The 18061-nt window shown below is 38.0% G+C and overlaps 1 protein-coding gene across 10 annotated transcripts in view; it reads left to right on the top strand.

Annotated features, from left to right (window-relative positions):
• LOC130927062 (dedicator of cytokinesis protein 9-like) overlaps positions 1-18061 on the top strand; it is a 190816-nt gene that overhangs the window by 144875 nt on the left and 27880 nt on the right. For 6 of the 10 annotated variants that reach the window (XM_057852568.1, XM_057852569.1, XM_057852570.1 and 3 more), the window contains 13 exons: positions 801-979; positions 1078-1194; positions 3842-3953; positions 4035-4168; positions 4264-4378; positions 4465-4531; positions 4625-4672; positions 8818-8954; positions 12554-12669; positions 16625-16762; positions 16839-17021; positions 17102-17215; positions 17288-17503. In XM_057852568.1, coding sequence (XP_057708551.1) covers positions 801-979; positions 1078-1194; positions 3842-3953; positions 4035-4168; positions 4264-4378; positions 4465-4531; positions 4625-4672; positions 8818-8954; positions 12554-12669; positions 16625-16762; positions 16839-17021; positions 17102-17215; positions 17288-17503 — 1676 coding nt within the window. Of the gene's footprint in view, positions 1-800; positions 980-1077; positions 1195-3841; positions 3954-4034; positions 4169-4263; positions 4379-4464; positions 4532-4624; positions 4673-8817; positions 8955-9164; positions 9209-12553; positions 12670-16624; positions 16763-16838; positions 17022-17101; positions 17216-17287; positions 17504-18061 lie in introns of all 10 variants that reach the window. The other 4 variants (XM_057852572.1, XM_057852577.1, XM_057852575.1 and 1 more) reach the window with 2 other exon arrangements.

Genomic DNA, 18061 nt, shown 5'->3' with positions numbered 1-18061 from the left:
GCTATAAGTATGTTACGTTCAGTAAACTCTGAGAGCCGTGAGTACCAGCCATACTGTATTTTTGCCTTTTGTACCCTGAAATTTCTTTCTTAACAAGAGGCAACATTTTCCCGTTAAGGTGTATCTTCACCTAAGAATTCAGTACCACTGTATTAGAAAGTGTTGAATTTTGTCTGGTAGGCCTTGAAATCCATACATTTTAAATTGCGCTGCATAGTATAAAATCGTTTCTGAGAAATAGCCAAGTGGGAAAGAACAAATTATTTCCACCCATCCCAACCAAGATATTCAAATTTGAAACCAAGTAGTAGGGAGGAAGTTAAAAGCTCGATTTCATAATTGCCCACTATGGATTTTACCCCGAAATCGATATAAAAATCTCTTCTAAGTGCTCTTAAAAAAGGTCTTAAAATTCACTTTTTGAAACCTGTAGGAACCCTGATTTATTATTTTTCAATTTTTTGTTTTACTTGGCTACTAGCGAATCAGAGTAGTTCACCCGTAAGGTTTAGTTGCATATGAAAAGCGCAAATGTGAGACTACTATTGGGAAAAGTTATTTTATTAGTGCGAGTAAGTGGTTCTACTACAAAATTTTCTTACTATTGAGAAAATATGTACCAGTACATGGACCTTGAGCTGGTTCATTTCCTGGTCACAGTCTCCTCCCAAGCTTCAAACTATTTATTTCTGATTTAATTGTGTCTGATTCAAATAAGATTTGTAATATTCAATTAACACTGATTAATTGGTGTTGTTTCCCATGTCCTAATCTCTTGTGCCTGCACTTCCTCCCCTCAGATCTTCACCTAGATTACTCGCTGACGGATGACTTTTGTAAGAACCACTTCCTGGTTGGGCTGCTTCTCCGGGAGGTCAACGCAGCCCTGCAGGAGTTCAGGGAAATTCGACAAATAGCCATCCAAGTGCTGAAGAACCTGATGATAAAGCACACCTTCGATGACCGCTACACCTCAAAAGTAAGTGACGCTGTCTTTGCTGAGGGCTTTTTCCATCATTCACTTCAGTTTCGGATTGTTGATCGGATCCCTTTCTGAGTGATTCATGTGTTTGCCAGAGTCAGCAGGCGAGGTTGGCGACCCTCTATTTGCCTTTGTTTGGTTTGCTGCAAGAGAATGTGAACAGACTGAACGTGAAGGAAGTGACCCCCTTTACCATCAACCACTGTAACAATGTAAGGGCGACACCCAATGTCATTTTCTGGACCTACATTTAACTTTACCACTAAAATCATTACATAAATCTTCAGCATGTTTCCCGTGCTAGTTTTATGTGACTTAACCGTTTGGCTGCCATTGAGAGCAATAGGCGTCCAATCCATTTGGATGTCTATTTCTGTTAAACACTGTTTTTAATATAGTTTTTTTTTTTTTTTTTCTTGTTCTTTTACAAACCAGACGGAAAAATTGAATTGAGTAAAAATGGAATGCAATGAACTAATGTGCGAAATTTTAGTATTTTATTCGAAATAGAGCATGGATGAGAAAATGTACCATTTTAAAGGAAAAATGTGTTTTTTTTATTAACAAAAATATATACACAAACAAAAACAGGCTCTCTATAATACCATATTGGAAAAAGAAACAATATGTACTGTAACACTCTATATCACAATTCACAAAATCTTACTTGTTTGCCACATGTTTGCATTCACACACATGCACCCAATCTCTCACAATCACGGGGCCGATCTTGGGGCCGATCCATAGGGGGCCTATTTAAAAAAAAAAAAAAAAAACGTAAAATTCAAATGTTTTCATAACCAAAGCCACTAGCAACCTAAAACCAAAACAGGCACCTCCCTTTGGCATATATGAGTCTCCATGAGCAGCGGCATAAAAAAATACTAAGTCGTTTCATAATAAAATCCTGATTAATAAATTTTTTATACAAGTATTAAAAAAATGGCTTTAACATCTGATTTTAAACTAGATGCACAAAGATCACCAAATGCAGAGATAAACAACTATATTTTCAGGATCAATAGCGATATTTAACATATCACATAGTTTTTTTCCACAAATAGCAACTTAAATTTTTTTGACAAAACCCAACATGGCGGCGGTCACAAAATAAAGAGCTTTTTAAGTTGAAAATTCTTATAAATAAATGCTTAATTCACAGAATTTCTATAGATATAAATGTAAAACAGTCTAGATTCTTGGTTAAAAGCAAAAACATGAGCAGTTACCGTTCATTTCACGTAAATATTTCAAGCAAAAGTTACGGTATTGTGTAATCCAACATGGCGGCGGGTCACAAAACAGCTTTTTAAGTTGAAAATTGTTGTAAATAAATGCTTAAATCTGGGAATTTCTATAGTTATGAATATAAAACAGTCTAAATTCTTGGATAAAAGCAAAAAATGGGTAGTTATCGTTCATTTACCATAAATATTTATAGGAAAAGTTACAATATTGTGTCATCTAACAGGGCTGCCCTCACGAAACAAAGAGCTTTTTTAGTTGAAAATTCTTGTAAATAAATGCTTACTTTGCGTAATTTCTATAGAAATGAACGTAAAACAGTCTAGATCGGGGTCCCCAAACTTTTTCCTGTGAGGGCCACATAACTTTTCCCTTCTATGATGAGGGGCCGGGGTCAGTTTGTAACAGAAAAAGTGTGACGATTGCAGGAGTGCCTAAATGTGAAAATTTATTATTTTTCAGATAGCCACAATCAATTAACACTTTCTGGATTCTTCACGGAACAAAAGTAAATAAAATAAAAATAATAATATAATATAATATAATATAATTAATATAATTAATAATAACACTTTTAATTAAATAGATAATAACCAAATAACCCTCTCTGGGTTCTTCACAAAAAAAAAGCCAGGGAATAAATAACACTATATAAAAAAAAAAAAAAAAAGTTCAGGGGGCCGGACCAAATGTATCCAGTCCGCGGGCCGTAGTTTGGGGACCCCTGGTCTAGATTCTTCGTTAAAAGCAAAAAACGGGCAGTTATCATTTATTTTACGTAAATATTTCAAGCCAAAGTTACACTAATTTTATCCAATGATTTTTTTTTTTCACGTTTCAAAGTGCATGTATGGTGCTATTTAATTAATTACCTTAAATCCTCGCCCAAATCACCCTTGAGACACTCCTGCTTGCTGGTATGCAGTAAAACCTTTGTCCTGTTTCCCCCTAAATCCTGCGATAGAATGCAGTGTTTTTTTTTTAGTTTATCACAGTGAAAGCCAACTTAAAATTCAGCCTGGGTCGGCCCCCTACGGGAAGTCGTGGCGCAATGTCATTGGGAGCTGTCTAGTCAACTGATGGTGGAGTCTATGATATTGCTTATCCTAATTTGAGTCTTGAGGCTGGAATTGGCTGTCTAAAGAAAATATAAGGTTTATTAAAACAATTTTCAAGCTTTGAACCTGTTTTAAAAATGTAGAAGGCAGCTGCTGTGCTCAGAAAAAAATCAAACAAAGCATGTGGAAAACAAGAAAAATCCACACTAGAAGGCCAGTGCTCAGAGTTGAACTTTCAACCTCAGTTGACACCCAAAAATAACAAAGAATTATTCTGCCTTCACCAGGCAATCTCTTTGAGCCACTTTTAAGTGAGATGACAGTAGAAAAATTGTGACACTTCTCAGAATGAAGCAGTGCAGATCTAAACCAATGCAGAACCACATAATTGTAGCATTCACCCTCTATAAAAACTAAGAATTTCAATTTCACTTTTGCATTGACTCATATTACATTGTGTAAGCATGTACCAAGGTCTTTGGTGAGACCATCTTGCCTGCAGCATGATTCTTTTTATATTAATCTGTGGTTATTAAACTCATCTTGTTTCTATCAGAATGGACGGGATGATTCCCTCCTCGCCAACGCTTTGATGACACCTCCCAGATCCAGCACTTTTTTGGACACAAGCTTGCACAAAGATGTTTTTGGAGTCATCTCTGGCACTGGTGAGTTAAAAAATGCTGATATGGTTATTTTCATAATAATAATGGCAATCTAACAAAAAGAATTGCTCCTGTTTCGTACAGCTTCTCCTCACACATCCTCTACACCCAACATTAACTCTGTGCGCCACGCAGATTCGCGAGGGTCCCTCATTAGCACGGATTCTGGCAACAGTCTGCCAGATAGGAACGTGGAAAAGGGCAACTCTCTAGACAAGGTGCATTTCACTGACATCTGCAAATTTTTATGTTCATGTTGCTTATGGGTAAAAGTCTTCAAATGTGTATAATACGTGCTTGCAATGTGGTACAGAGTCAGCATGCCTCGTCACTGGGCAGCTCCCTGCTCCGATGCGATAAACTAGAGCAGGCAGAGATCAAGAGTTTCCTTATGTGCTTCCTACATGTGCTCAAAAGCATGTCTGAGGGTAAGATGTCATTATTTTTCATGTCACCTGGTACACAGAAAGTAGACTAAATACAGCTAACTGAATATAATTCTGTTGCTTTGCAGATGCTTTGTTTACATACTGGAACAAAGCTACATCTGCTGAGTTGATGGACTTCTTCACGCTTGTCGAGTAAGAGGCCTCAACATCCCCGTTTTGACGTGGATGCAATTTTATGCTTTATTTTTTTATGGACTGGTTTTCTCTTTTGTTACCCTTTCTTAGAGTGTGTCTTCATCAATTCAGATATATGGGAAAGAGATACATCGCAAGGTAATGTTGTTTCGGTCGTGAGAAAGGAATTACATATTTTAAAGATTTGGTTTTTTACTTGTTTTAAATTGGCACTAAAGTCATAATTTTTCATTCTTTTTTTATTACCTTGAATTCCATTGTACTAGGGTTGGACAACAATTTGCGTTGAAATTGCCCTGAATGTCATTTTAGGCTTGGGTTTATGCAAAAGTTGAATTCTCATTAATAAACAGCTCACTGGATCTCATTTGAATATTCAATATTTAGATTTAAACGTTTTTCTTTTATTGGCTGTCATTGCAGTCACTGTGTCGTGGGGGAGCTCCTGGGCATTAGTAATGCGTGAGGTGACTTTGACAGATCCCGGAGATGCGGTCTACTATTGCTCTTCATTGAAACCAAGCTTCACTATTTCACAATTACATGAAATTAAATATTCTCGCTTGACATGCCCACTTCAGCTAAGTTCCATGTGCTTGTGCGCATGTAGATGTGTATATTTCAAGTTTTCGCTAGGACTTCCTGGTCCCAAAATGCTGAGATATACCTATTTCTACTCAAATAAAACATTCACTCACTTGATGCCAACACACGCATGCACTGACGCAGGCGACGCACTAGAGATTTTTTTTTAAGAAAAAAGTTAATGGAGGACCTGGCAAGGAGCCTGACTTTTGCTGGTGTGCAACCCAGGAAAAGTGCCTCTCAGCTAGACGGCGAACGTCATTTGTGGGGTTGAGGTTGCGAGGGGGAAAAGTGACAAAGACAGGAATTGGTCGTGCGACAAAAGTATTAGTAAGTACTTTTACAAAATACAAAAGTATTCAGCATAAGCACTAAACCACAGCAAATGTAAATTTATAGAAATGATGCTTTATTAGAGCCCAAGCACCAAATGGCACGAGAGCCCTATTGTAAAGCAAAGGATTATAATAATAATAATTAAAGATGTGCAGGTCCGATCATGTCATTTTCAAAGTATCGGAATCGGCAAAAAAATATCGGACATGCCGTTTAAAAATTTTTTTTTTTTTTTTTTTTAATTAAATCGTTTTCTAATTGTATTAAACGTTACAGACAAAATGTCTTACACTCATCCAGAGTCCTTAGTTTTGGCTTAAAGTAGGGCTAACAAATTTATCGCGTTAACGGCAGTAATTAATGTTTTTTAATTTAATCACGTCAAAATATTTAACGCAATTAACGCATGCGCTGCACGACCCACTCACGTATTGTCGCATTCAATCTATAATGGCGCCGTTTCACCCATATATAGAGCTAAAAGGCAGCGTAAGATGAGCAGAGTGAGTTTTGGCAGTCTTTGGAACCTTTTTTAATTGGCTAAAGCCTTACAATCCCCCTTTCAATAATTAGGACTGTCGTGGGAAGCAATGTAGGGAAGAAAGATAGTAGTTGATCTTTTTCTTAACACCAGTTGTTATTTTCCAACGCAGAGAAGATATATCAATTGGTGCCACTATGCACAGTCATGGTTGCACTTCCCATCATGCATTTGGGCAGAACAGTTAAATGGCTACAGTATCATTTACTGAAAGCTCAACAAATACACTAGATGGCAATATTTAGTCACAATATACAAAGTCACATTTATCCTTTGAGAATTACAAGTCTTTCTATCCGTGGATCCCTCTCACAGAAAGAATGTTAATAATGTAAATGCCATCTTGAGGATTTATTGTCATAATAAACAAATACAGTCCTTATGTACTGTATGTTGAATGTATATATTCGTCCGAGCTTTATTCATTTTTTTCTTAATGCATTGCCAAAATGTATATGATCGGGAAAAATTATCAGGAATGATTGGAATTGAATCGGGAGCAAAAAAAAAAGCTATCGGATCGGGAAATATTGGGATCGGCAGATACTCAAACTAAAACGATCGGGATCGGGAGCAAAAAAAACATGATAGGAACAAGCCTAATAATAATAATAATGATGATGATAATATATCATTATTATTATTATTATTTTTCATTCACGGGCCTGACCTGGGCGAGGTGCCAAAGTCTGCCATTTTTTTGCCAACACACCAAATTAAGTAAATGACTACAATGACTTGTATCCCTGATACAAGCTGTAGTCTTTTTCATATCTGGCATGTATGAGAGGTATCCCAGCCTGAACATGACTGCATTGAAATATTACCCATTAGGCTTGGCACCCCCTGGTGGGAACAGGAAACACCCTTTTTTACGAGACAGGCTCTTCCTCAAAGGGAAAAAAATCAATTGACCTCAAACCTGCATCAGGGGAGCCTTAAGACATGTGTTCAGGTGCCTAATGAAAATTATTGAGGTTTAGTTTAAGCTGAGGAAAGTAAAAAAGACCGTCGCCATTTGTCTTGCCACAAATTTTGAAGAATCATAACTTGGCAAATATAAAACATATCTGCGCCAAATGTTCCGTTCAGTCTTACCCTGAAGGGCCCTGTAAGGGTCATTTGCATCAACTCTGCAGCGCCAACAAGTGGCAACAGAAGGCCTCTCATTTTACTTATACAAGTCCAGTTCTTTTCAGGTTGGTCATTGTAGATACAAGACCTTTTGTAATACCACAATTTAAGGTCCATATCCACATGTCCACCCTTTGTTCGCCATTAAAAGAAAGCAGATTTTTTAAATTTACTTAAGAAGCTTGTAGAGCCACAAAATTTGGCACACTTGGTCAAATTTGTCCAATTGGAAGATTAATTTTGGCTTTGAATAAGAGCGTAGCTGCACAGCTCAGTAGTCCTTTTTTGTATGACCCTCTACAATAGGATTCTCCAAGGTATTTCTAATCCCAAAAAAGAGGTGAGTTTGGAGCAAGTTAGGTTGTCATGAGATGATGAGAGGGGGACGATCTGCCACCACCCTGACATTCGTGCCGTCTGAGTTGCATGACGTCCGAGTTGCGTCAAATTCAAAGGGCCCGTTCAGTCCTGCTTGCAGGCCTATTTTATACACTGTATCCCTAAAAGGACACATTTTAGAACCAGGAAGTGGCAAGCTCCTTTTTTTCCTTTTCATAGTGCTGGGAGTGCTCAGCGCTTACGATATTAGTGGGTGTGGAGGATGAACGAAGAAGTACTTTCATTATAAGGCAGAACGAATTCACTTGCAAATGCAATAGCAATCAAATTTTTAAAAATTACACACATAACAGACTTCAACCAGGGTACTCTCCCATTTTGACCGATTTTATGCATGAAACAATTCAAAATGTTGGAAGATGACTTTAGTGCCTCTTTAAATTTTGTGATTACTTTTCTAATTGTGATCAAATTCTAAATATCTATGCGGCCTGCATGAATGCAAAATGTGAATATTAATCAAGTTTAATGGATTTAACTCAAAATAGTTCCAGACGACTTTGGGAGCTCAGACTTCAACTACCAGGGGTCTTTAGTTGTTTACACTAGTTCTCTCTTTCTAACACCCCATCGCTGTTTCTCTACTCACATTAATGCTGGCAAGTTTAACACTGAATTAAAACCTGGTTCCTGCCCTTTCCTGCTTGGGTAAGCCCTCTGTGTGCAATAGACTACTAATGCATGATACCTATCTTCTTTTTGTGTGAGATTCCAGTGCTGTGATGACTATCATGACAACGTGCATGGCTGCCTTAGACAGTTTGCTTCAATACTACCAGTTCATTGAGCTCATTAGCGATTGCATGACAACTATGTCACTATGTAACGGCTTCAACAGGGCGGCTCTACACTTGTTGTTCTCAAAACTTGTTATCACAAAGAATATGAATGTCATGGCAATATGTTGGTTGGGCAGAATATAGAACAAGCCTCAGAGTAATTCCATTTAAATTTTAATCCCAACAAAACCTTTTGAACATGTACATGCTTAAATTTAAGCAGTCATTTTGTTTTTCAGCATGCGCCCACAAATTAATGTCCATAAAACCCAGTATTGCCATCATGTTCATTTCCATTAACTTCTGACCGCAAGTATCTGTTTCGAGTCCCGGCACCTAATAAATCAGAGGGATTTTTGTTTTTTTGTTTTTCCCTAATAACATATTAAAATCCGTATGCTCCACTGACTTCCGAGCGCTATTCATAAGTCCTCCTAACATCCTCTCCTAACTCTGCTCCGCTGTAGAGTCTGGTAGACTCATCAATCTCTGTCCTGTTTCCTCACCAGGAACCAGGACGGGGCAGGACACGTAGCGCATGAGCGGAAATCTCAGACTCTGCCTGTGTCCCGTAATAGGGCGGGAATGATGCATGCCCGCTTACAGCAGCTCAGCAGCCTGGATAACTCATACACTTTTAACCACAGTAAGTGCTCCATACTGTACTTTCAACATGCATATTAAAACCAGAAATCAAAAAAACCCTGCATTTCCATTCTCTCTATACCATCATCAGCATTGTCGTCTGCTTCAAAACCCAATCCGCCAACGGAATGAAAATAACCTTTTTAGGGCTGAGTTAGCTTATTCTGCCTTATGTGACAAGTCTCTTACTAAAGTTTCTTTGTGCTTTCAGTGTAAAAAAGATATCAAGTATTCTTGGAATATCTGTAGAACATGGTAAGAACGTATCAGGATGGCAGGCAGTTTCCAAACATTCACTCCCTCTGTACTAGAGCCCGACTGATTAATCGGTTCGATTTTAGCTTAACCCCAATTAAGGTTTTGAAGGTTTTTTAGTCCACTGATAAAGTGGTTATGATCAGTCATACAACTGAGGTTTTAGTTTTTTTTATATTGTGTACATTTTCACCTTTGAAACAGACAGCCATATTTTACAGACTGGAAAGCGCACAAGATGATTATAAAGTGCTCCATCAATCAACAAGTTTATTTTCATACTAAAGCGCACCAGATTATGAGGCACATAACATTGTTATTATTGCTTCATTTATTAATGATTTTTTTATTTATGTTCAACTTAAACAAATAGCTTCAACTAAACTATTTATTACTACTAAACTACTTATTATACTACTTTCATTTTCGGTATATAAGATGCTCCTGACTATAAGCCACACCCACCAAACTGTACAACAAAACTGTTTTTGTTCACATCTAAACCACACTGGACTACTAATAAACCATAGTTGTCCACATTGTATTACAGGATGTTTACACTAGGGCTGTCAAACGTTTAAAATTTTTAATCGAGTTAATCACAATTTAAAAATTAATTAATCGTAATTAATCGCAATTCAAACCATCTATAAAATATGCCATATTTTTCTGTAAATTATTGTTGGAATTTTTAATCGAGTTAATCACAGCTTTAAAATTAATCGTAATTAATCGCAATTCAAACCATCTATAAAATATGCCATATTTTTCTGTAAATTATTGTTGGAATGGAAAGATAAGACACAAGACTGATATATACATTCAACATACTGCACATTAGTACTGTATTTGTTTATTTTAACAATAAATCAACAAGATGGCATTAGGATTATTAACATTCTGTTAGTTTAGTTTAGTTTAGTTTAGTTTATTCACACATCGTATCATGGTACACACATGAACATGGTCATATATACAAGCAATTCATCTGACAAGATGCATGAAAGGGACACTCCGAATAAGCTATTTAAAGCTTTTAGTAGGGGCCCAGTCAAACAACACACACATACACTCATTCATACACATACATGCAATTAACTATGGGAAATTTCAAAATTCGCTGTTGAAGCGATCCATGGATAGAAAGACTTGTAGTTCTTAAGGGATAAATGTTAGTACAAGTTATAGAAATTTTATATTAAAACTCCTCTTAATGTTTTCGTTTTAGTAAAGTTTGTAAAATTTTCAATCAAAAAATAAACTAGTAGCTCGCCATTGTTGATGTCAATAATAATTATGGTGCTGAAGCCTGAAACCCATAAAATCAGTCGCACCCAAGCGCCAGCAAAGGGCGGAAAAACACCAAAAAACACAAGTAACAAGTGGAAATGACACTTTGCTGTCATTTTAATCTGTTTGAGCGGGGCATGTGCGGTAAATGCGTCAAATATTTTAACGTGATTAATTTAAAAAATTAATTAACGCCCTTTAACGCTATAATTTTGACAGCCCTAGTTTACAAAAAAAAGCACCCCATTAAACAGTAAAAATCCTTAAATAAGACACACTGGACTATAAACCGCAGTAGGGCTGCAGCTATCGATTATTTTAGTAGTCGATTATTTTAACAACTTGTTAGTTTGAATAATCGAGTAATCGGATTAGGAACATTTAATGTGTTGAAGAATTTAAAAAAGGCGTGCTTTTGCACTTTCAAAACAGCATTAAATGAGAGTACAAAATAGTGTTTCTTCAAATGATAAAGAATTGCACTTTCATTTGATAATAATCAGCTTAGCCCCAAACATTATAAAAACTAAATAAATAAATGAGGATCTAAGTACAACAATGAACATTTGGCTAACTTGCATAGCAACATTCCACTAGATTAAATGCCATAAAATATTAACTTTTTTTTATAATGCTCTTAACAAATCGTTCAAACACATATTCCCACAAAAAACTGCTAAATATACCCATAAACTAAATTAGAATGCATCAAAAAACATCTCTGACAAAAAACTCACCTTTTGTTGGTCTTAACGGGGAGCAGCTGGATCCAGCCATTTTAAATATGTCATATTCACTGTTGCCACTTGTGGGCAGTGTATCCACCCCAATCAATTAAACTAAATGCAGACACTTTTAAAACAAACCTTTACAACCCCACTCTAATTAAACGAATACTTAAAGCAGCAAAATTTCAGTTGAAGCTCTTTTCTAATCAAGGTATTCGAGTTAATCGATTAATCATTGCAGCACCAAACCGCAGGATATAACACGGGAAGAAAAAGTTGTGGTTTATAGTCCGGATATTATTGTACTTAAAGTACTACTGCTTTATTCTACAAAATTCCAAAAAGAAGCAATAGAAAGAAAGTCCTTATTGAGATGGCATGGTAAATTCATGAAGGATTGGTGTTCGTGCACTGCAAAGAGAACGGGATGCCCCCTCAACCTTTGATGATACGGTTGAGTGAGTTTAAACTGCCGTCAAGCCTAGCCGCCATAAATCGTTCAGAAGAGCCAGTAGGGGGAATTTCAGCTCCCTAAATGAAACTTTTTGGCAAGTCCTAAATAGTCGACTGCATACAGTATGTCTTACAAGCTTTAATTAGTCCAAGTTACTCCCTGACTTTTGTGCAATCAAAACAACAAGTGTCCATGATTCAAATTTCGCAAATTCAAGGATACAAAATGCCTTTTCTGGTTGAATGAACGTAGTAACTGCATCCGAAATAAGACCAAAAAAATATCATTACCATTACAGAAGAATTCATGCATTTGGCTTTAAAATGGTACCAGTTTCCCCTTACTACCATTCATAGTTGAGCAGATATGAAGACTTGAAATCTGGTCGGAATTTCTGGAACACCCTGTATACTACATTGGATTACTTTTGTTGTTTTTCTTTTGTCTTAACTCACTCGCTGCTATGAAAAGAAAAAGAACTCAAATCTAGTGATCTACCAGCCAGTTCAAATGGATTGGACGTTTATATCAATTAATGGCAGCTAAAAAGTAGCAAAAGCCCATATCAATCAGGCTCTACTCTGTACATCGGGTTGGCAAGAGCATTTCACCGAGTTTAAGTTCACTTGCTTTACAAATACAAATGAATGAATTCATCGCAATTCAGATTTTTTTTTTTTTTTTTTTTTTTTTTTTTGCATTTTCAGATTGTTAATTAATTGAAAATTAAGAAAATATTTTTTGGGAGGAATGTGTAGCTTTAATTTGTTCTCAAAATCTCACTTTTCATTCTTCTCTTTGGTCTACTGTAAGTACTGCTACATTCAAAATGAAATCAAATGTGAACAAACTACAGCCATTTGTTCTCTTTAGCTTACAGCCACACGGATGCAGATGTGTTAAATCACTCTCTGCTGGAGGCCAACATCGCCACTGAGGTCTGCCTAACCGTCCTGGACACGCTCAGTATCTTTATTATGGGCTTCAAGGTAAAACTCTTCATATTTCTAATACGCTGTACTAGGGTCAGTGTTGTTAATCTTACTTGTAAAAAGTAATTACAGTTACAAATTAATTCTCCCAGTTAGTAACACAATACCTCATTGTAAGAGTAATTAGTTACTGTCCTACACCTTATTACATTATATATTCGATGACATCTTTCATGTCAAAGATGTTTATATTAATTGATTGAAGCATAAAAACTCTATATACAGTATTTTAGAATATTTGTTATTTATTTTGGCCAAATATATCGGTGTGTTCAGAAAACACAAATGTAAACTGCCCATTAACCAGTGCAAATCTCTGAAACTGTATGTTAGGCCTACTACACAAGTAGCAGAACACAATAGTTAAATATTAGGTAAAGTAAAAATATTAAATATTGAAAATGATTCAAATTTGAGAACGCTACCTTTGAAATTTCCTGGCCTGTCGCCATTATCGCCGTCTTGTTTTGTTTGCTAGAGCATGCAGTGAAGCAAAGCATGATCCGCCCACCTAGCCAGTCATTATCGCGTTTGCAATGGCATCACCAGCCCCTTGCCTTTTCCCCCCCTCCCGCTCTGCTTTTTCCAGGCAGGAGGCAGCTAATGTGTGACAAAATCAACTGTCGACAGCTCGCGCTTCATTCAACTTAATTGTAATAATTTCACATCCTCAGTAACGATAACGGCGTTGCAAATATGGGAAAAGTAATCAATTAGATTACTCACTACTGAAAAAAATACTGCTGTTAGAAACGCCGTTATTAAAAACACTGATTAGGGGTGTCCAAAAGGTGACAACGTTTTAGCCCAAAAGGTTATCGATATGCTCACACCGAGAATCGATCTATCGTTTTAAAAAGGTATGCCTGTATTTAAAAAAAAAAAAAAAACAACAACAACAACAGGTTGCTACCAAAATCTTCCATGAGAATAGTGTCTATGTTAGCTCACTGGCTGCCATTAACAGCTCTAGACAGCCAATTAATTTTGACTGGATTGAACGTCCAGTACTGTTAAATGCACTGGGACAAGAGCATTCACAGCTAGTCTGGGGCATTTACAGGTTACTTCGTGTTGATTTTGAGTCACTCCCTATTCATTTGGGAACATTCTTGAGTCACTTCCTTTTCAATAACCTAAAATCAACAGGAGGTGACCTGTCGATGCCCCAAAGTCAACAGGAGGTGACCTGTTAATGCTCCAAAATCAACAGGAAGTGAGCCTTAAATGCCCCAAAACTGATGGTAAAGGATAGCTTGTTGAAACCGGAGAATGTCATTGTCAGTCGCGTCGATTAAAAAAAAGCTAAAGCTGTGCTTAGGTCGGCTCGTTTTTTTCCGTCTTTTTCAGCCTTCGACGCTAAAGCCATCTCTTTAACTGAACATTTTTATGTTCTTCCACATCTATGCCAGTCAATTTGGCACCAGGCACATAATTTTTTGGAGAGAATTGGTAGGTTTAGCGCTGTAAACATCCCCTGCGTACACGATTTCCATTCATTTCCTATTAGGGACAAATGGTGGCTTGTCCTTGCATAGCAACCGTAGCTAATGCCATGAATATTAATGAGCGGAAGTGACGTGTTGCTTGCGGTACGCCATTTGATGTAGAGTGCGGTGTATGGTCTGAGCACTAACAGGCTGACCCCCCCACCTCTTCAATCTCTACAGCAATGCTGACAGAACTCCTGTAACGAGTCACATGACATTTTGGAGGGAAAATCAATCAACTTTATTTTTTATAGCACTTTTAAAAAATCCGCAAAGGAGTCCAAAGTGCTTTAGATACCATGAAACAGCAAAATAAGTTAACATTCAAAGATAAAAGAAACACATAAAAAATGAAATAAATAAAAGACGAGGTCATAAACAGTCATTGCACATTATAAGCTGAAGAAAAATGTTTTAAGGTGTGATTTGAAATGCGTAAGTGAAGGGGCCTGTCTAATAGTAAGTGGTAATTGGTTCCACAGCCTGGGCGCTATCACCACAAATGCACGGTCACCCCTAAGCTTCAGCCTTGATCTTGGGACTTCTAGAAGCAGGTGATCAGCTGATCTGAGGGTTCTGGTGGGACTGTAAGGCTGAAGCAGTTCTGACAGATATGGCGGCGCAAGAATATTCAAACATTTAAAAACAAATAATAATATCTTAAAATGTATCCGGTAATGTACTGAGAGCCAGTGAAGAGATGCCAAGGGGTGATATGTTCACACCTGCGGGTTCTAGTTAGGAGTCGAGCAGCAGAGTTGTGTACAAGTTGCAGACAGGCCAGTGCAGCCTGACCGACGAATGCATACAAAGAATTACCATAATCCATCCGAGTTATGACAAAAGCATGAATCAATTTCTCCAAATCAGAGCGTGAAACAATAGATTTCACCTTAGCAATCTGGCGAAGCTGATAAAAACAGTCCCGTACAACACAAGAAATCTGCTTCTCAGATTTAAAATCAGAAACAAATTGGACCCCCAGATTTTTGACATAGTTCTTAAGAAACTGAGACAATGACAAGCAGTACTCAATTTGGACATTTAGGGATGTACGTTTTTCCAAAGAGGTTTACTCACTTTTGCTGCCAGGGGTTTAGATATTAATGGCTACATTTTGAGGTATTTTAAGGGGAAAATAAATAAAACTCTATTATATAAGCTGCACACAGACTACTTTTCATTGTGTCAGTGTCATTTTGTCAGTGTTGTCCCATGAAAAGATATACTTAAATATCTGCAGAAATGCGAGGGGTGTAATCACTTTTGTGATCCACTGTATTAGTGAAAAACTGAAGGGAATAGTATCTTTTCTCGTGTTTACCATTCGACTGTTTGTATTACTCTAATGTACCCAATATAAAATAAATTGCATTTATATCATAGTTTAAGGAAAACAAGCGGAATATTTTTCACATAGGGCATAAGAGATACATGACGCCATCTGACCACGAAAGCCCAACGCGTGCGTCATGCAGCTGACTGAGCAAGATTGACGCTGACTACCAGGTGATAGGCAAGATATCTACCAGCCCACGTCTGCAACGCAAAATCCCACAATCAGCTCGTCAGGACAGTCCAGAACAAATGGGGGACATCCTATACTACCACAACACCCAATAACAAAAACAACTCTTAAGTTTGATAGCTCGGCGCCTCTCAGACGTCAAGGCAGGCGAACTTCCCACCTCAGTTGTCTCAGTAACTATGACCCAGCAACGAACGGTGACGTACAAACTTGGCCGCCCAAATCTGCAACAGAAGAATTATCCTAAACAACACCCAGGCACACATTTCGTCTGGCCCACTGTACCGCAGACCCTAAAAAAGGCTGAACGTTTAGCTAAACACTGCCGCGTCTCGGGGACATTCCGATGTGCTTGTTGTTTTGCTGACTCTGTATCCAGAATTGCCTCTCTGTCGAGGACCTATTTATTGTTTGCCTTGCCGTTTGAACGCGGTCGACCTGAATAAATTGTCAACTTGTGTTTCGAAGCCTTCTTCCGGCTTTCAACATGGAGTCAGCACAAGGGGTTTAGACTAAGGTGAATGCGCGGAGTTTGGGCTTTTGGCCGGGTGGCTGGATTTTCGCCGGCCCGGGTAGTTGGAGCTGCGCCAGCGCGGGTCCGGCGGTTCAGCTGGCGTGATTCCGGCAATTTAACTAAAAGGTCGTATTCCTTCATAAACTCATTCCAATTCACAGCAAAAGGATGAAAATAGCTTGTTTTTCTGTTTATTAGTTGTTTTGTCGAATATCCTAGAATGATTTCCTGACCAATGTATCAAAAATATTTGTGTTGCTTATATCGTGAGCTCATTATCGTGAGCCTTATATCGCAAATCGTATCGTATCGAGGTACACAGAGGTTCCTGCTTCTACTGTGTATGAAGTTCTTTTACCAAATACTAGTCAATTCTCAATATTACATTTTGGAGATTTCATATCTGTTCTTTAATTCTAGACTCAACTGTGCTCGGACCACGGCCACAGTCCGCTAATGAAGAAAGTTTTCGAGGTCCACCTCTGTTTTCTGAGGATCAATCAGTCGGAAACTGCCCTCAAGCAGGTCTTCACTTCACTACGGACGTTCATCTACAAGGTAGAGAAGATTCCTTATACATCTTCGTCATATGCCCAGCTTGTCGTTGCAGCTCCAGGCGTTTTTGTCTTTCCAGTTTCCCAGCACGTTTTTTGAAGGCCGCGCTGACATGTGCGCCGCATTCTGCTACGAGATCTTGAAGTGTTGTAATTCCAAACTGAGCTCCATTCGCAGCGATGCCGCCCATCTGCTCTATTTTCTCATGAAGAGCAATTTTGACTACACGGGACGCAAGTCTTTTGTGAGGACGCACTTGCAGGTAGGATGAGCTTCCTTTGAGAATATAAATTGGGTTCTGTGACTCTATCAATTAGATTTACATGTTTCTTATGTTTTTAGGTGGTGATTGCTGTCAGTCAGTTGATAGCGGATGTCATTGGTATTGGAAGTACACGCTTCCAGCATTCCTTGTCCATAATTAACAACTGTGCCAACAGTGACAAAACGATCAAGGTCGGGATTATTTTAGCTAAACAGAGCCTTTATGTGATAATTTTGCAACTGAAAAAAGTTGTCCTCCAACAGAACACAGCTTTCCCATCCGATGTTAAGGATTTGACAAAACGTATCCGAACGGTGTTGATGGCGACCGCTCAGATGAAAGAGCATGAGCGAGACCCCGAGATGCTGGTGGACCTCCAGTATAGCCTGGCCAAGTCGTACACCAGCACACCAGAGCTCCGAAAAACCTGGCTGGACAGCATGGCTCGAATCCACGTGAAGAATGGAGATTTGTCAGAGGTGTGTTAGAAAAAATTATTTAAGAATCCTTTCTGCCAAATTTCTGCTTGTCGAGAAGTGATTTGAGATAGTACAAAGCACTTATGACTTTTTAATTTGGTTTCATGAAATTCATGGGAATTCAGGCCACTTATATATCTCAATGTGCCACCGTAAATTAGGGTTGCCACAAACAATTATTTTGATAGTTTTTAAATCCCTGATTATTTTTGCAATTAGTCGACTACGCCTTAGTGGCGCACAACATTGGTAAATTATTTGGTCGTGTCAATGAAAAGAGTGTTATTAACAACCTTGCCAAAATTGAATTACCGGTAATGGGGAAAAAAAAGATACTCTCAGACGCTGTAGGCGTGCCCACTCACTGTTCTCAAACCTCGTCACGCTCAACTGCTAAATGTCTACTTGTTACCATAGCTTGTTACAAGCTGAATGATCGCTCATCTACCATGCCAGCGAGGCTTTGTGAACGTGAGAAACATCCTTCTCGTCATCGACGCTTATCAAGAACAGCCTATATTTTTTTAAGCTGTGGTGGTGGGCTGCATCGGAGTCAGC

Source organism: Corythoichthys intestinalis, chromosome 12 (genome assembly GCF_030265065.1).
Source record: "Corythoichthys intestinalis isolate RoL2023-P3 chromosome 12, ASM3026506v1, whole genome shotgun sequence".
Taxonomy (NCBI): Eukaryota; Metazoa; Chordata; class Actinopteri; order Syngnathiformes; family Syngnathidae; genus Corythoichthys; species Corythoichthys intestinalis.
Note: the sequence above shows the minus strand (reverse complement) of the source record. Positions and strands in the feature narration are given on the sequence as shown.